Source organism: Acanthochromis polyacanthus, chromosome 7, assembly GCF_021347895.1.
Source record: "Acanthochromis polyacanthus isolate Apoly-LR-REF ecotype Palm Island chromosome 7, KAUST_Apoly_ChrSc, whole genome shotgun sequence".
Taxonomy (NCBI): domain Eukaryota; kingdom Metazoa; phylum Chordata; class Actinopteri; family Pomacentridae; genus Acanthochromis; species Acanthochromis polyacanthus.
The window spans coordinates 24,775,852-24,796,337 of NC_067119.1; the positions used below are offsets into that span (position 1 = coordinate 24,775,852).

Consider the following 20,486-nt stretch of genomic DNA (forward strand, 5'->3'; position numbering starts at 1 on the left):
GTACACAAGGGCTCTTGATGAGTCCTCTTGTCAAAGTCATTTTCACTTTGTATTCGGAGTGTGTATGAAATATATTAACTCACAAAAATACAGCAATTACTGTGATATTTAACCACTTTCATATAACTCCCAGCAAACTCATTAAAGTACACCACAAATCCAACACGTTCCTCTTCTCGACCTGTGTGCTGTCAAACGACATCTGTTCACCGAAGCTGATAAAAATATCTCCAGATCACACTCAGCCATTATAAACTTTTAGCTTTCACAACTATCTAAAGGTTAATGAAACTCATCCTATAGTACATTCCGTGTGAATCATTCAGTCTACTTTATCTTTGTCAACTCAAGTCAGTAAAACATGACATCTATGATTAAATCTCCATTTCTTTGCACAAGCTCGCATACTGAGCATCACTCTACCATTTTCAGACCCATGCTTACTTAGGCAAAGGAGTGTATCCATATAAACAACAAAAGTAGGTCCCAAAGGATTAATGTGTCCTCCCTTGCACTGTTTGGATGTACATATTTGGACCTCCTATGCCATTTTGTTCTTGGGCTGTTCTTTATGGCCTGAAATATGGTCCAGGCAAAATGATTCGTCCCACACAAGACAGATTTCCTGCACTGTTGCATTCTGGTATGAGCCCCCTAAAATGTCTTCATCTTAACTCAAGCATGTGCTGCAGTGTAGCTTCAGCACGGGTGCAGCTTCAGCTTGCAATAGCATGAAACAACAAAATGAATGCTGACCCCTTTCATTTGGGTTTAGCTCCGCTCAAAACCATCATGCCAACCAGTTCCATGAAGCTTCAGCTGAATTTTGTCAACTCTTCATTCAGAAAATCATTTTCTGTTTCCTCTGAATGTGACTCAAAGGTTGCACACCGCTTTGACTGTCTTTTTTCCTTTCTTCGGTGGAGTGAGCACATCACAGTCGTAAACAGACACCACATTTGTTTACTGCTGTGATAGTCCGACCCACCTGATGTGGACTGCAGGTTTAAGCTCGCACCGGCTGTGCATTTCACACAGCGTTCTCCTCCCCTTCTCCTATCTAAGTCTTAATGTTTGTACAATCCTCTTCACTTTAGGAAACAACCACCTCCAGGCTAGCATCCTACGACGCTGAAAACTTCAAACGTTGCAGAGGATTTGAATCGTGCAGTTACGCATATGACAGTGCTTGCTTTTCTGTGCACAAAACAATTCATCTGGCTCTATTTTGAGGGGGCACTGTTGCTGCTTATTTGGCTTAGCGCCGCTAAAGATGATTGTGATTCGTAAAAAGAATGCAAAGAAGCAAGTGTGTATTTTCTTTTTTACCTTCGTAAAGAATGATATTGAGCACAGACCATTCCATGCTACTGCTACATGTGACTACCACTGGAAACACGGATCACTAGATAGTAAAGGTGTAGTTTGTTCACTAAGAGTTGTGCTTTTGCACCAACTGAACCTGACATTGCAATCTGCTTTTGTGTACTTGTGTTGTGCATTTTCTACGAGGTCCCCAATAAATTGTAGTAAAACTCTGTATATATGTGAAGGGAGTCACCATGGCTTTGTTGGAGTGTCCTCCTCCCTGGAATTCGATGGTGCCGAAGGCATCAGTGGGGCTGAGCTGTGTGTGTTTGCTGATTGACCACTTCTCCGACAGGCTGTCATTCTTGGCCAGACGCTCTGCCTTATCATTCTGACTGGATGAGATGCCCGGTGGCAAGCCCACATGCTGGCCTATCAGACGACCACAACAGCACCTGAATGAGATGAGAAAGTAACAGTGGGAGTCACACTGGTATATAACATAGTGCTTTGCAGAGCATAATTGAAATCTTGAGAAGTCTGAGCCCCAAGGAAAGCTACTGTAGCACTGAGAAAAAAAAGTGGGAAAGCGACAGAGAGAGATTGTGTGTGACTGAGAGTGGGAGAGAAAAGAGCGTGAGAGCTGTCATAGTCATGTGCCTAGCAGTAAGATGTGGGGCAAGGCTGAACTGACAGCTTGTCATCCGACTTTTATCTCCTGATTGGATTTGTAGGCCCATGCAATATTCTACTGGCTCTGTCTCTTTTTGTTTTCAGCGCTTCAAACCTCTGTCTGCTTTCCCCCATCTTGTTCGCGTCCCCTTCTCCCTTTCGGCAGCTACAGACACTAGTAGAATGACGGTAATGAATGGTAGTATTCCTACATGAGTACATGCTTATTGAGATGTGCTAAATACAGCTTTCATATCCTGTGTTTTCACCTTACAGGGTGGAGTAGGAGCCTCGAGAGGAAGAGAGTCAGGAGGCTTTGATTATCACTTCATGTTTCCATCATCTCTTACCAAAGGTACTTCGCCCTCCTCTGCCTTACGCATGAACAAAGTGTTTTAGACTAAAAGAAAAATCTGATATAATCTTGAGGAACGTCTCTTTCCCTCACTGCTCCGTGCGCTCGATTTCCTCTAGTTATGCTAATTTTGCTTACCTAACAAACAGTGGCATTTCCTGTGCGTGTACGATGGCCGGCACTGCAGGACTTAGACTCACAGTTTGTTCTCCCAAGCAACAGCACCAACTTCTGACAACGTCATCGTGCAGAAACATCTCATTCCCAACTCATTGAATACAAACCCTTTATCAGGACTCCTTGGTGTCACACATTAATGCACTGGATACTTGTTCAGTAACATTTTTGAACATGCAGGGTTGTCAAATGCATTTCTGTAGAAGTCCTTCAATGGCTGATATAGACGCCATGAGACTGCAGTTAAATGGTAAATGGTTGTATTTATATAGCGCTTTTATCCAAAGCGCTTTACATGATACATCACATTCACCCATTCACACACTGATGGCAGGAGCTGCCGTGCAAGGCGCTAACCACGACCCACCAGGAGCAATTAGGGATTAGGTGTCTTGCTCATGGACACCTCGACATGAGCACAACGGGCTGGGGGGTCGAACCGCAACCCTCCGGTTGTGAGACGGCCACTCTCCCCACTGAGCTATGTCGCCCCCAATGTTCTCTGCTGCCTTCTTGCTAGGCAACAAATCAAATATTAGATGAAGTGGGACTTGTTACAGTGGAAACCAAGAAAATGAAGGAGATGCTTGTTGCAGATGGGAGAGGTTTTCCCTCTAAAATTTGACCAATGTTGTGAAAGGGTGTATTTTAAACCAAACGATGATATAAACCTCACTATTTTTGGTTCCTAAACCTTGTCAAACATTATAAACTAAAAACGGTGCAACATGAAACACAAACACGTTTCCTGAGTGAAAGTCCTGTGTTTGACCTACAGTATGAAACTCATCCAGTTGTGTCTGTCTTTATATTGCTGGACCTGCCAAGATGCTCTGCTGTCCTGCATGTTGAGAAATTATCCTGAAGGCGTAGCAAATATCTGACAGTTTTGTCCACTGACAATGTGCCACAATGATATTGCAGAGCAGAATGAGGGCAGTTCGGTTAATGAGTACAAAACCTTATCTCTCAGATCCATTTACCAGATGTGCTGTTATCATTACAAACCTATCGTACTGTTTGTATTGTACAGACACGGCCGTCATTTAGCAGTACATTCCAATGAGCTCTGTCTGTTACTATGTGGATCATTTTACTGGCCAAATGCACTACCCTGGACCTGAATTTTGATAAGAATTTCGACTCTACAGCAGACAATCTTGGTATTTGTGTTTTTAAAATGTTTAAGGTCAGGATCGTGGCTCATTAGTTTATACCAAATACCTAGATGCAAATCAAGGTCAATGTGACGTTACTGTGAGGCATGCTTTAAAGGTCAGCAGTGGCACAGAGTGGGAGTCACATCATGAGGGTCTTTTAGCAATGGTCTTATAGCAATTAATCAAACAGACAGTTTGTATACCTCTTTGTTCTAGAAACTCTCAGACTTTGACAGTTTATTTCTCTTATTCTTCACACAATTCAAATCATAACTCAGCTGGAATAAGCTTCGATTTCCCATCTTTCCCCATTTTCTCGTGTTTGTACTTACCTATGGGGGTCTTTGGCGCTCACTATTATATGAACACATTCCCGCTTGCTGAATGCTCTTTCTATCCACGATTTCTGTGCCTGCAAATAAAGACAGAAGAATGCAGTCAGTCTTTGCCAGATAACTGAGCTGTGACCTGAAGCGACAGCAGAAACAGACTCACGTCACGATGTTTGAGGAGTTCAGTGAGTCCAGTTTTTAGGAGATGGCAGGCAGAGTATACACTATGAGATGTTGGCGCTAATGTCCTAATGTGCTTTAAAGAAAAATCAGCAGATCCTCATCCAAAACTGGTTTAAGAAAAGAAATCACAGCACTTTGGAAATGGCAAGGTACACGCACACAAACAGGATGCACAGTCACTCACACATAATTCAAACACCGAAGACACTCTGACAGAAATGTTTTATGTTATTCAACGACTCCAGCCCAAACCGGATGAGATGAAGAGATGGGAGAAGAGAAAGCGGATGTTAAATGCACTGAGGCAGTAAATTATGTCAGAGTTCTCGTCCTTAGATACTTGCCAGCTGAGTGTGCGTATGCCATGCGTGTGCACCCATTTAAATGAGAAAGTGTGGATACATATTTCTATATGGGCTTTGTGTTATATACAGCAAGTGGATTTGCGGTGCATTTGTGAGACTGTGGTGGTTTGCAGTCGCATCTGCTGCAGGTGTGAGTGACAGAATGACTGACTGGATCCAATTATCCTGCCACAGACGCGACCAAGAAGGCGTTGTGGGATATATATGCAACACAGGAAATTGGAGGCTAATACACATCTGTATAGATGTTTCCACACATACATGCATGAATCCTTGATGCTGTACAAACAAACAAGCATCTATAGAGGGCACAAAGTGAACTGTTGTAACAATCTCCTCTTACAGCTAATGAAAAATGACTCTTGATCCTGAACTGCATCATAAAATTAAGAAAAATATGTAAATTGTTTCAGCTAAAGTGTTTATCAGCAGACACAGAGCTGTGGTGGTACTTGACTGGAGGAGTTCACAGTGACCTGGAAATAATAATGTTGCATTTTGACAGCAGATAAGAGTAAGCTGGCGAACAGGTACCATAAAATGCCACAAAGTGAAATACTATAACTGAATCATTCTCCGCATTTGCTGTATAAATCCCTCCCAGCATTAGCGGAATGCAGTGCTGCCTCTGTTTGTGTGTCTTTTATAACAGGTCACTGCTACAAAAGAGATAATTACAGACACCTGTCAGCATGCATTTGCATGTGAGAAAAATAAGAGAAATGTTTTGGCTCCTTAATACTGTCAGTGTCATTATTAGAACTGCTTATGTTTAAGTAACACAGAATATTACAGTGATTATAGCAGACGGCATGACAGTTTAAGCGTCCTTTCTTTGATTTGTTACATGCTAGATACACTTTATCTGTAGTCGCCTTCTCAGTTTTGTCCCTCGCTGTGCAGTTGCAATAGAATAGAAGTAAAAAACATGCATGGGATTTTCGCTTAAGAGAAAAGAAGAGGCACTGTGACAGTTTTCACCAATATACACATATTATTCTGTCTGGGTATCCAGGACATGCTGGAAGACTGTAAGTGGCAAAATCCACAGATAACACACTGGGATTTGGTAGACTGTGAATAGATTGGCATCAAAAGACAGCCTGTGAGAAGAAAATCCTGTGAGAACATAAATTCCGTCATGTTCATTTACCAAAATAGAAGCTGACTAGTAAAAAAAACAAAAACAAAAAACTGTCTCTGTATTTTATACTGCAAATGGCGGGTTAAAAGGGATTAAAGTACACAAAAAAAGTAGTAAGTGCACACTCACACACGACACATCACAGTTTAAACAGTTCTGCTTGTGTAATTTCTTGTTATTTTTGTCCTGCTCTTGTGCCTGATTTCAGAGAATATGACTCCAGTAGTAATATTTCCATCCAAAAAAGGTCCCTTTTTTGATCTCAAGAACTTATTTAAGAAACCAGATGGAAGAATAGCTCTTTTTATAAGAGACTTGATGATTTCTTGTTTACAAATCTAAGAAATTATCAATCATTTTTGGATGTTTCAATAAAACTTATTATTTGTGTTTTTTATATATATATTTCTGGACTGTCAGACAAAACAACATTCACACAAGCTGCAAGCAACTAGATTTAGGGAACTGTGAGTACATTTCTCAATGTTTTCTGATGTCTCCACATTAATCAATAACAAAAATAAGTTGCACCTCTATTTTTATTCTGTTATCAGTCACCAAACCAAGCAACTTAAACAAAACTGAAGTACTGTAAAGACCCACATGGAGTATATGAGGAACTATCCTCTAAATAAAAGGGATCTTCAATTGGTAATGGCACTTTGAAAAACCAAAGTGTTCTGAAGAACCATTAAGGAGCCATTACTATTCTGAGTGCTGCCAAAGGACCACAGACCAGGTCCAATGTGATTCATTGTTTGTCATGCCTACACTATATTTCTAAATGGTAAATCTGTCATAATGTGGGGTCCGCGCCATCAGATATCAATATCTTTGTGGTTCTTTTCTTGTCTGTTATGCTTTCATGTGTTTTTGTATGATGACTGTGGAGATAGAACCCGCCTCAGCCAAACAGTTGTGTTCTGCCTTCAGTTTGATGCAGATGTGCCTGCGTCTGTGATTATGTGACAGTGTTACCTTCTGCTATTTAAATGGAACTCTTCCTGATCAGCACTTTTGTGGTTTTGTGAAGATGCCAGAGGTCCAAAATAGGACCAAATGTTACAATGGGACATTCACTGACAACCAGGAGGGTACACAGACCAGACTCCCAAACCCACAGCAGAGGGAACACCACAGCCATGGAAACAAAAGGACAGAGCTTTTTTCTGCTTTTTGCTCTGGGAGAGCTGCCCCAGCTCTTCTCCCAGCCGGCAGAGCTGAGAGCTGCTTGTACAGGGCTTTCCCCACTGTCACGGCTACAACAACACACGCCCCATCCGCCTGACTGGCCCTGTCACACCAAGGCACGCCAAAACCCACCGCAACCGTCCACAATCAGGCGAGGCCTGCACACAGGCACACTTACCCTAACACCAGACTTCCCACGATTAACCATTACTCTGGGGGGCTGCTTTTACAAATCACCCTGGCCGCGATGACTCAGCGGGCCACAACAACGCCCCCAGCCCCATTCTTTCTCTGACATGCTGAAACTGCATATTCATCCGCCAGCTACTCACGGTACGAACTAGATCCGTCCAATTGTCGCAGCACTAGAGGTTTTTAGATTTAATTAATATTGACAGGGCAGTAGCGCAACGCAGAAAAAGTCTTTCATGTTCTCTAAAATCTCTAAAATAGGGACGACAGCGACTCTACCCCAGAGCATTGAATACAAAGAACCCTTTCCTTTTGCATCCCATCATTTCCTCTACCCTCTTTCAGTTCTGCTTTTCCTTCTTTATTTTATTGGGATATGGCACACACATTTTCTCAATCTCTCTGTCTCAAACCGTTGCATCTCATTTTCTGGCTCTTCCTCTCGCACTCTTTAGTGTTGCTTATGAGATTTGACATGGTATGATGAGATGGCACATGGGCTGCACTCCATTGTGTAATTAAGATTTATCACTGGGGCGCACTCTCACACACACACACACACACACACACACACACACACACACACACACACACACACACACACACACACACACACACACACACACACACACACACACAAACACACCAGCTGTCTGGCAAAACACTGGATTGATTCTCGTCCGTGAGTGTGTGCGCGAGGCGTGGCAGTGCAGCAAGTGAGCAGCATCTGACAGCCTGTTAGGGGTCTTGACTCCATTACACTCAACCTCCGCCACCCCCAGCCTCTCCTCCCTGTCCTCTCTCTCCCCTCCTTTACTATTGTATCTCCTCTTTGTTATTGACACTGGCAGGGAGCTGAATTGAGAACCACATCCAATCAACAGCCTAATCTCCTGGCTCTCTCCCTTTTCCTCACCCTTCTTCGCTTCTTTTTCCCTTTTACCAACACGAATGACTCTGCTTTTATCTGATCGTACAGGTGAGCATAAGGATAGCCACAAGAAATTTAATATGGAGTGTGTTTTAAACATTAAACTTACTGCCATTGCCTTTACTGCTGTGCTGCTTTAAGTCTTCCACTCTTTGCAGACTTTTTCAACTGCTTCATAGCAAATTTTGTTTTACTGCCGGTTTGCAGATGATCAAAGTAGAAAAGCACATCTGCTTCCTTTTCTGAAGTGTATTTTAATTTCTACTTTTGGTTCACTTTGATTTAATGCGCAACAAAAAAGACATTATAAATCAGGGAGTTATATTTTTAAAACAAACAGACAACAGTGATCAAGCACATGACGAAATCAAGGTGATCTAGATGAGGCCACGTTTCTATATGAGTATCACAAAAGGTGTAGGCTTTATATGGCCCATTTGATGCACTTTTAGGGCAACAAATAGAAGAAAACAGAAAAAAAAAAATCCACAGTCATCATGCATTCAGCTCCTGTTCTTATCTTAGCCACATGATTTGCCTGACTTCCAAATATTTATCATAAAATTAAATAAACAAATGAAACTAGACTAATAAAAACACTGAGAATAATACTTTTTCCTCAAACTTCCCATTAAGAATTATACTTTAGACACTCTCGTTAAAGCTGTAAAATACTCCCATATCTCAAAACAAAATCCATCCATCCATCCATTCTCTACACACCGCTTTATCCTCACTAGGGTCGCTGCGGGGGGCTGGAGCCTATTCCAGGTGACTCGGGTGAAGGCAGGGGACACCCTGGACAGGTCGCCAGTCTGTCACAGGGCTACATATACAGACAGACAATCACACACACATTCACGTCTACGGGCAATCTAGAGTAACCAATTAACCTCAGCATATTTTTTGGACTGTGGGAGGAACCCAGAGTGCCCGGAGAAAACCCACGCATGCACAGGGAGAACATCCAAACTCCATGCAGAAAGATCCCAGGCCCACCCCAGGATTCGAACCAGGGATCTTCTTGCTGCAAGGCGAAAGTGCTAATCACTACTCCACTGTGCAGCCTCAAAACAAAATATTGATTTAAATTCTTCTGACATCAATTGATCCTGATAAAAGTGTGGTTTTCCCAGTTAAAAATCCGGCTGTGTTCTCTGTTGAGGGAATTCAGCGGGTCTGTCAGAGCAAGACTGTGAAGCTCACATGTTGGATTTTCTTGACTCACCTGTGTTGTGTGGTGGGCTGCACTGCTGTGGTCTTTCCTTCATAGTCAGGGCTGATTGTGGCGTTAGAGGCATGATCCTGGCTACAAACTAAAAGCCACTAAGTCAACCTAATCGGAGTAAACCTGATCAGGCCACCTCTCCGTCCGCAGGCAACTGATCTGCCCTGGGACTATTAGCACTGCTGGAATGTGTGTGTGTGCACGTGTGCGTGCGTGTTTCTGCATACTCATAGCAGTGCAGTTGTGTGTTCAACAAGCATTTAACTATCTTTCACAGTCTCCTCCCCGCTCCCAGACCCACACAGTCAGACCAGCTGAGCATAAGCAAGCCAAAAAAATACAGTTAGAACATTAAGAAAAGCCTCTTCATTGATCTTGACACAGTTACTTGACTACGTAGCGCAACAATAGTGTTTGACTGCTCCCAAATATTCAAAAGTCTCCCCCAGAAACTGTGTGCTTAAAGATTAAACTGCTGTCCTCCAACTCTCTCCAGCGCCTCACCTGTTTCAGTTTCAAATTAAAGTCAGAGAGAGACAGTTGGTGTATTTTTGTGTCATTTCTCCGAGCTGCACCTCTGTCAGAGATCAAGACTGAGGGGTGAGTCTGAATGGCAAGAGTGCCTATTAGGTGGAGCACCGTGACATTCGTCTAGCCCGCTCACCCTCCTTATTTTGTCCTCAAAGACACATATACACACACACAAACAACAAACACACACACGCATTTGTGTTTGTGTGTTTTTCCCATTCCACTTGCTGTTTTTTTTTACACTACAAGGTTAGTTTCCTACCTGCTTTCATCAAGAGGATTAACGAAGCTGCAGATAATACGAAGCCGCTTTAATTACCAGGAGCAGCAGGAGGAAACTGGGCACATAACACTGTAATCTGAACTAAATGAAGTCTAACAATACATAATACGCAAGACGGAAGAACACCGAAAGGAAAGAGAACATACTTTCCAAAAACTGTAATCCTAGTTAATGTAAAACACACACACACACACACACACACACACACACACACACACACACACACACACACACACACACACACACACACACACACACACACACACACACACACACACACACACACACACACACACACACACACACACACACACACAAACCAACAACAAAATGCGAATTTAAGCAAAATCCAGAACGGATGTTAATGAAATCCTAATGTATTCAGTGTCATGACAGACTCAGAAAGCCTAGAGAGGTACACCTGAGTCCAAATCCAAGCCCAGATGCTGCAAGGCACCAGAGTCAGGTGTGTGTACCTCTGACAAACCTCACACAGACAGACACACAAACACACACCTATGAGCAAACAGTGAGGATGGCAAGGTCATAGTTCTGATTGTTGCCTGGAAGGGCCACACACATGCACACAAGCCAACTGCATTCGTATACAGACAGCTACATCTGTTTACATTTGAATAAATTAAAGAATGAATGCGGCTAAGTATTAATGACCACTATTAGCATATGAGCGTAGGAGGAAGTCTGATACGATGGAAAAACATAGGTAAGGTTATGAGGTGCCATTAAAAAGTTTTTATTCTAACGTCAGGCGTATCCGGTAGCATTAACTCTAATAATTCACGATTCTGTGTGAGATTTATGTCTGAATTCTTGCTTGTGTTGTACGTCGCTTTGGACAAAAGCATCTGCTAAATGAAATTGTAGAATTGTAGAATTGTAGAATTGCGTGATCAGTTTGCAGGTGTGCATTTGTGCTTTCGCCATGGATCTGCAAATGTGTCACAGTGTTAAAGTCTGCAAAGATCAATCGACAGCCAGCCTTCATTTTGAGGATGATCACTGGTGACAAGAGTCGAGTCTACGACCAGAAACCCAACAGCAGTCTGAAGAAGTCACATCAGGTCAGGAGCACATCAAGAGCATGCTCATCATCTTCTGTGACATATATGAGGCTGTGCAACATCAGTTCATGCCTCAGGGTCACGCGATCAACATAGACTAACGATAATGTCCTGATTTACAGCACGTGCATTGTCATGTTGGAGCAGCCAACTGTCATGTAAACAACCTGAACTGTGACATGATAACTGGGTGCTCCAACATGACAATAGACTTGCTCACAGCACATTGAAAATAATCAGCTTTTAGGTCGCATGAAGGCAACAGTCTTCTCCACAGACCCTATTTTCCAGATTTGACCCTCTGTGACTGTGTCATGACAAAATTCATGTTCAAAGGTTACTGGTTTCACACAGGGGATGATAACCAGTTGGCCTTACAGGTGGTGCTTGATGTACTTACAAAATGGGACTTCCAGTCACTGTCCAAAGCGTATCAGGAGCACTGGGAGCAGTGTATCACTGCACAAAAGGACAAATTCAGATCGGGTTTTGTTTTTGTTTCTTATAGGTGTCAACTTGGAACTTTTTTATCGTACCATAAATTTGTCTTTAAAAATTTAAATAACGCAGACAAAATTTCTCTTCCCTGCACCAGCCAAACATTCACTCTCTGGTAACATTTTATCAGAGAATACACAGCAGAAATACATTAGGTCTGTATGCGTACAAACTCTGAAGGCTAGATGTTTCCTTTGCCATATATGAGTAACCACCAAGCACTGAGATACTATACTACGTCATAGCTTAGTGTAGTATGTTGTTTCATTCTCAGTTAAATTCAATCTTGTCAGCCTAACCTTAAATGCCCTATACTGCACAGTGCAATCTTATAGGGAGGGGGAGTTGTTTACCACTGGTAAAATGGGTAATCTAATAATTCTAAATTAAATAATAAAACATTTCAAATTAATAGCATTTGAATGAGCATGCCTCACAACAGGATTATGTAGACATCAGCAGGTTAATTGCGGTGAACTGCAGCAATTTGTAAAAGAAGAATGAATTTTGATCGTAAATTAAACTGTTTGAAAGTGAAGTTCCTTGACACAGTGTCAGTGACAATGACACAGACATACTTGTAAAGTCAGTTGTTTCACACATTGTTCTGTTTAAAGCTTACGGAACAGTTCAGTTTCGGCAAGACATGTTATCACAATTAATTAAATTCGAATAATGAGATAAACTTACATTGCGACAACTCAAACAAAGGCTGTACAACAATGCCAGTTTAAACTGAATCCAAATAAAGACTAGTGCCTTGTTCTTCTTGTCAACACAAGGAGATGGATTTCCCTTCCTTCATATGCATGTAATACAGTATTTGATCTGTACATTGTAGGAAAAAGCCTTATCTTTCTCACAGATCTTTCCACGTCTGATCTTTTGATGTAGATACCAGTATTAGGTCTGGTGATATTAAGAGCAGTTAATATCCATTATCATCATTTAGTCTTTAAAGATTTTATGCGTCTATGTAAAAAAAAAATCAGAAAATTGATGACTGCTGCTTGTGTTGACAATAAATGCTGGTTCACATAGACCTATTGAGAACTTGTTCTGTAATGAGGCCCTAATGGACTCTCCACTCATATTCACCATGTAATGGATGAGATGAGCAGCACAGGTCATTTGGTTTGTCCCCTCATGAGTGAGCTGCTTTTATGCACTGATGAAATTTAGATGGAAGAGTGTGGGATGAGATATGAGTTGGTTAAAACATAGAATTGCAGAAAAAGTGCTGCAATGGAGGACACGTGGCACTCTACTGGCTTAGAGTAAAACAGATGCACAACACTATGTTGCTTCTGACTGGTCAGCCAGCAACCCGACTGCAGAGATGGTATTTAAACAGAACATATAATTGAACAAGCTGTTTCTAAGACTAGCATGCAGAAAAGCAGCCTTTGTGTTGATGCTTACTCTGGACGTAGGATGGCCAGAGTAGATTTTGAGCTAAACATCAAACATAAACTCAGCACAGCTATCTCATCTTCCATCTCAATCATGCTCATCTGCTTAATGTTACTGTGAGAATTTCTATCTGTTTATTACTACCTACAATGGTGAGAAGAAAACCCTGAACGCCATGACTAATCCCATAGATAGGCAATATTATATACAATGACCTTCACAAGACAGCCTATCTTGGGCAAGTCAGTGCATGTAAGCAGCACTAGACTGTAACTTAATGCTTGATCCAGCCTTGCAAAGACCACTGCCTGCTCCATGTAGTGACTGTTTGCATTAAGGATGAGGTAACTGCCTCGAAATGCAATCTTGTCAAGGGGAGGAGCCATTTATGAAAGTGAAGTAGTACCCACTGACCCGAACACACACGCACAAAAACCAGGTTTATGTTCCTGGAGGGTAGCCAGCTTGCACGAGCCGGGACCACACGCATACTCACATACATCCTCCCTCTGACTCACACACACACACCAAACAAGTTTTCGCTTGTTTCAGCATTTTGTAGCTTAAGGCAGATTTAAAACATAAAAGCCCAAGCAAAAAATGGCAGCAACGTAACAGAGCTGATTCACAGGGTCACATGTGAATGTGCCTTTTTGTGTGTTCCCATGGACCAAGATCAAACAGGAACCTCCAGCACTGAAAAATTAAGCAAACACAGATGTGCCAAAAACTGCAGTTCTTTCAATGGCCACTAGTGGGAGGTTTAAAAAGCGAGTCGTCTCCCATAGATCCCCATGTTAAACCGCCCAAATTTACAGCAGAAATAAACATGTATAGAGCCTGGTACAAACAACAGTTTTGGTCTCTATAGCTAAATCCCTCTTTTGTGAAAACTGTATGATGCGTGAATTTTTTAATGACTCACCTTTTTAAATTGTATTATGGTTTGAAAGTTATGCATAATCAAGTGCGTGTCTGTTTTAAGTGACGGAGATGGACCATCATCCAGAGATGTTTCCAAGGAGTGCTTCAGCTCAACTCATGGTCCACCCTGTGTTCATTTTTTGATTTGCCCTAAGGTAGGAGGAGTCAGGCAATGTCAAGATGGCGACAGTCTTGATAAACAGTCAAAGGTCAAGATGGCCCAGTGTGGGTATTTTGACCCAATTAGTCTTTAGCTCACACACAGTTCTGGACTTAAGAGATTGTGGATTCTCTGGTTGTCTGCTAGTAGTTTGACTCACCCGATGTAGGATGTGGGTAGACACCTGCTATTGGTTACTTGTTTCAGGCAGGAAACAACAGCAACCTCCAGGCTGGCAACTTGCCACACTGAAAATGTCATGTTTTGCAGAGGACTTGGATCATGCAGTAAGGCAGCCCTGTTAGTTTTTTCATTGGATTATCTATTTTAATCACATTGCAAATGTTCCTCCAAAACAATTCCACCCATCACTATTTTGACAAAAACCAAAGATGCATCTTTCGTTTAGGCCACCCACAATGACTGATTGGTTTTAAAGAAAGAACAAGCCAGAGTGTTTTCTTCTACCCAACAGCAGAATGATAGTGGGGTGCAGCCAGACCATTATGTACTACAGAATGGACTGGCAAAGTGAGACATGTCTGCTATTGAACACCAACCTCTGATCAGACGCTCTTCTTCAGTCTGATAGATGGGACTTTCTAATCTTCTTCACCACCCTACTGTAATATAGGCAATACACAAGACAACCAGTATGGGGGGGTTTCCTCTGGTGTGGTAAATCAGAGAAAAGCCTCACTCCCACACAGCCTTTATCATCTCTGTTCAGCAGCTCTTCTTCAGGCTGGTAGATCGAGTGATAGACGCAAATTGGTCACCACACAAGATAACCCAGTGAAGCTCAAACAAACTTCACAGTAAGCAGCACTTGTGAACTAGACACTCAGAATAATCAGACTTCTCATAGCATCAATGACAGAAAGAATAATAACCTCATCAGCTGCAGGCTTAAGAATGAGGACTTCTTCCTCATGAGACAATTGCCTCCAGTTTCATCATGCTTTCTAAGTTGTCCAATTAGGACCATAAGACAAGGAAATTCCAAAAATAGCCTTGTTAAATTCCAGGCATTAAAAAGGACCAAAGACAAACATGGAGCATTTTTTTTTAAATCTTGTAATTCATTAAGTGCCACTGGGATTCTTTGTTTTAATTACACACCATGCACATATTCACTGAGTGCGACCTTAAGGTGCTGAAAAACAAGCCTGTCAGTGGTTTTCCTTTATTACTTAACTGCACCTATTATTTTTGTCACCAACCTGCCAAAATATGGCAAAGAAAGCACTTTACACTTTAAAAATTGGCCCTTATTTCCTCCAGAGTGGTTGCTTTTGAACAATCCACATAGCAAGGCTCGCATAAATATTTAAACACATTTCAGCAATTTCATTTTTTTTTAAATAGATGAAAGGCTGTGTAATATAAGGTGATATAAACCTGTCCCTCAGTCGAAAGAGCTTATGGTGCCGTATTCACTCATTTCCAGCTCCACATATTGTAACTTGATGATCTATTATCATTCACGGCATCGATGACCCTGTAGCTGACCCTGCAACACAATGGTCTTGAGGAGACCTTGACTGAAATTATCTGGAATGGGATTTCTGCTATCCTGATGAAAGACTTTACGGCAGGTTGTGCTCAGATTTATGGAGTGACTTAAATGGAATTTATGGATTTCATAGCCGCTATAGAACGTCCTAGAAGAGTATAGATTGTAAAATCCTAATAAAATCCTAAATAACCCCCAATCACATAAATCACCGTCCTCAACATTTCATATATTAATGGCTTTCTGTGGAGAAGACGTGAGTGATTTCGCCCCTGGGAAGCATGTTCCCAACAAGTAACTGTAAATCAGCACAAAATGTGAAAAAATAGAAGCAGAAATCACGCCCTGAAGCTATGTGAAAGCAATGTAAGAGAGAAAGGAAGCTCAACTGAGAGTGACAGCGTTGCATTTATCAGCTGTAGTTTGGGGTGCATCAATCAGATTTACAGGACTGATACTAGCCCAAATACTGACCTTATTATTAAAAGTCTGGGGGTGTTTACAATATCTAAACTACATAAAGTGCACTTTTTTTGTCCAAGCAATAATTAAAACGATAGTTTCAGTCATTACTAAATTCATTCAGCCATGGTAAGTCAGTAGATTTTTGCAATCTCTGGCCAAAAATGGGTTTCCAGCAGTACGGCATACAGATGTGCAGTTTGCACAACAGGGCACACATGGTATCGGACTGGTATTGGTAGGAAACGTACATCCTTAGCTGTGGTATGCACAAATCCTTTTACACAAATTTTTACTGTGCACTGTGCATTTTTACTTATGCTAACGTATGCACGACACTGTCTTTCATGCTGAGAAATATTCCACAATACTAAGGCAGACTACAAAAGAACAGTGGAAGAAAGAAGCCAAGGGCATCAATAGATTAAAAAAAAATCCTGTTTTGCTGATTTCCTCGAAGGATAAACAAGATGTTGAAGTGCATCGCATGGCACTGAACGTGTATTTATGCATGTACGCTGCACTGTTCCACCAACAAGAAATCCCTCAGCAACAACGGGTAATTATGCAAAACGCATGTGGAGAATTACTGTTTTTACAATGTGCTTGTGCATGCATCTGTTTTCTTCTCCAGTAGACTGCTGCGTATTATACATGCTCACTTGTGCGCATGTGCATGTGTGTTGAATGTGAGAGCGTAATGAGAGAATGCTTGCTTGTTTTAGCTCCCGTCGTTTTCAATCCATCTCCTGAGGCTAGAATAAGCAGCTCTCTTTCCCACAGGCCTCCGCTAAGCCTAGCTGAGCATCTGGCCATGCGGGCTCTAATCAACACTGGCATGGCCATTCTGTCTGTGACAGAGGGGGGGAGGGAGGGGAGACAGGTTCACACTTTGGGGAGGTTGTTGGAGGGGGGGCTGATGTCAGCATGGGAGTAGACGAAGAGAGGGGAAGGGGTCAGGTAGATAGTGGTGAAGAAGGTAGCAGAGGTAGGTGGAAGGGAGGGATGAGAGGTGAGGGCGGGTGAGGAGAAAGCAAGACAGTGGGGGAGAGAAAGGGAGGATGCGGTAGGAATTGTGTTGCTGCCTGTATGAGAGACGTGAGGGTCAAATTGCCACATGACAAGTGTAATAGTGAGCAAAGGCACAAGACAGTGAGGAGTTGAGATAGTAATTCTCAGAGTCAGATGAAGTGGCCATGATTGAAAGGAGAAGGAAAAGAGAAAAAGGAGAAGTAAATCACTGAGGACTTCAAGAGAGAGAAGACCGGGCAGAGAAAGAAACAGGCTGACAGAGACGAGAGATAAATACCCATTTTGTCTATGTTGAGAGGAGGGCAGAAAAGTCAGAAACTTTACATCAGAAGAACTTAGAATCCAGGCGAGAAGGAGAGTGATCAGAGAGACAACAAGCCACAGTGAATGACAAGCGCAGCAGCCACTCAGTTAACCGCTGTCAGTCTAATAATCACTTGTCGTTTCATTTAACCCCAGTTTGACTGACGTGAGTCAAGTAGCCAGGGAGAAATTAAAGCAGACCTTATAATAGTCAGTGGCAACAGGGAGGAGAGACGAAAGACAAATAGTTGTCTGTTTTTTCAGCAGTCTGTTTTTAGGTGTGTGTGTGCATGGAGCTCCGGTGTGGAGTTTTGTCTTATGTTTGGTTGTCATGTTCTACCATGATGTGTTTGCTGTGTTGTCATATTGATTCCCAACGTGTTGTCGTATTTGCATGCTGTGTCAAGTTGGTTTGTTGAGTTGCTGTTAGGATTGTTTCTAATTGTAGAATGTGTAACCCTCAGCCTCACAATCAGACTCTTGGTTTACATCTCGTTTTGCCTAAAAAATTGTAAACCATAGAAGCTACAGTAGAGAGCAAACTGCCCATTGGTTGGCATAATACTTCTGAGGGGAAATGTTTGACATGTATACAATCGTATATATAGTCATCCAGTCAGACTTTTTGTTTATGATTTCTGCAAATAATTAGCCAAATAAATCCCATGAATGTTCAAGGAATACATCAATTCAAATGTTGTTGTTTACATCTACCTGTACAGTTTGGTTAATGCCATTCAAACTTGTCATTATTTTTGTGGCATTTTCCTGGATGTGTCTCGCTATCTGGAAATTAAAGAGGTTTAAGTCACCATTTCTAATTCTGCCTGTGGTGTTCCGATTGGTCAGTCATTGTACAGTTCTCAAAGGCTCACGAACAGCCAGCCCAAGGCAAATAGGTTGGCAGAATCAGCGGCTTCTTTTAAATCTCCCCTTAAGGCATCCTTTTATCAGACAGCCTTTCTTGATTTCACTTGAGTTTTTCTAATGTAAGTCAAGATATCGGAGATGCACACCACATTTCATGTATCCGGAGCCAGCGGTTTGACTAGGTCTGCTCTTTCTCTGCATGCTTTCATCCTCAAACTGTACCTCTGCCCATCTGGCGCTGCTGTGCCACTCATTATTCTGTCGCTTTTGCTGTTGCACAAAGTGATTCGCTGTTTACCAGAGCGCTGGCAAGAGGACTTTAGGCACTCTGCATGTCGCCACCATTATCATGAAGTGCCACATTCAAGGCCAATGCAAGAGCCGTTGCACTTCACTGTGCCCTGTTATGTGTGTGAGTCTGTGTGCGTAGAGCAGACCGGTGCCAGTGTGCTGTAATGAAGTTTCAGGTGCTGAGGTGGCTCAGACCAGCAGCTGTGAAATTGCTTCTTGTGTGACCACTACATTCTTGGCAAAAAAGGAGTCTGAAAATGTGTGTATGTGTGGAAAAGATGGACAGAAAGAGGGGAAAGCAAAGGGACACACAGCAGAATCTGGGAAAAAAAAGTGGCAAAAGTAGTGTGTCAAAAAGGCTCATATTCTTAGGCTTTGACCCTGTCCATTCACCTCCACAAAAATCACACTTTGTCCTTCCAAGTTCTCACTCTATCTTACCTCTTTCATCAATTTATAATGGATGTGTTTCTCAGGTCAAGTGTACATGGCCAATGATTCATTTTTAATATCACAACTGGCACTGCGGTCACACTGTGATTTAGACGAGGTTCCATTAGTGAGACTCTGACAGGGAGGAAGCCCGGTGTTCTGGTGGCAGATATGTCAAATAGCTTTTTAAAAACTCTGAAGCAGTCAGACGTGTTGAGAATCACAGAAGCTTTTCTTCTCCTTAATCATCGATGGCGGTTTGAAATCTAATTGGACACATTCTTGTGATCAATGGCTTCTGACGAAAACATCTGAATGTAATTGGAATAAATGAAGGCGCCAAAGTGGAAGAAAATATGCTCTTTTGTGAAATAAATGGAAGACAAATTATTTCTTTTTAAGAGTGCGCCTGTGTCTAAGCATCCAAAAAGACACATTATTCCTTCTATTCAATGCCTCGTTTTAGAAACACAAGTGTAGTATGGATGTCTATGTTTTTTTCAGTATTGTACATCTTGTATTTGTGGTTACTGAGATGAAGCTGAATTGAGCAGCTAAATCCATTTATCACAATCACAGACTCAGTGCGGTCACACAAGAGTACAAGACTCTCAGACGCACCAATAGAAATCCACACAGTATCTGTCTATTTTCTCTCTGTGTCTGTCTCCCTGTTGCTTTCGGCACAGCGGGAACAGCTGACAAGTTTCCTCTCTGGCATGCCATCAGTATTATTTCACACACACACACACACACAAAACATACACACACACACATACACCCACCAAAAAATCTTACAAAACTATAACGCCGACACAAATTCAACCCTCTGCTGCATTAAATCATCACACCTGAGTTGAATAATACATTTCCTCCTACATCTATTGTTGCTGATCAATGGCCTGATTGCTAACTCACAACTCCCCCATTTGAGAGAGAGAGAGAGAGAGAGAGAGAGAGAGAGAGAGAGAGAGAGAGTGAGAGTGGACCCACAAAAAGGAAGACAGGAAGAGAGGTGAGGAGAGGACGGAAGCACCAGCTTGTCCCCTCCAGCCAAAATGCATAATGTCAGCTTTGGCCCTGCTCCCAGAGAGCAAGGGGTGCGTGTTGGGTGTAGGGGTGAGAGCACGAGGGTGGAAGAGGCATTACATTAATGTGCAATGAACTCGCTGGTGCAACTCAAGCCACTGAATCCTGTCAGTTTTTCCTCCTCAATCCCTCCCTCATGGCCTCTGCGGTCAGTTTATTTGTTCTTTGATCCGCTGACCACAGCCCCGTGAATTCCACTATCCGCTGCTTTTTTTTCTCTCTCTCTCCCCTCGCCTTCCCATCACCTTCTTTACATTCTCCCACCATTTCTTTAGTTCCCACCTCCCTCGGTCCCCTCTCCTGTCTCTCTGCAGCCCCTCTCGGCACCGCTGACACAGATCCTGGCAGGGCAGGATGGTGTT

General features: G+C 42.3%; 1 protein-coding gene across 7 annotated transcripts in view; it reads right to left on the reverse strand.

The window, feature by feature from the left end:
- The window catches only part of trpm3 (transient receptor potential cation channel, subfamily M, member 3), a 147,409-nt gene that overhangs the window by 70,496 nt on the left and 56,427 nt on the right, over positions 1-20,486 (reverse strand). For all 7 annotated transcript variants that reach the window (XM_051950770.1, XM_051950767.1, XM_051950768.1 and 4 more), the window contains exons 2-3: positions 4,005-4,084; positions 1,562-1,763 (exon numbers count right to left, since the gene is read on the reverse strand). In XM_051950770.1, the coding sequence (XP_051806730.1) occupies positions 1,562-1,763; positions 4,005-4,084 (282 nt within the window). The remainder of the gene's footprint in view (positions 1-1,561; positions 1,764-4,004; positions 4,085-20,486) is intronic.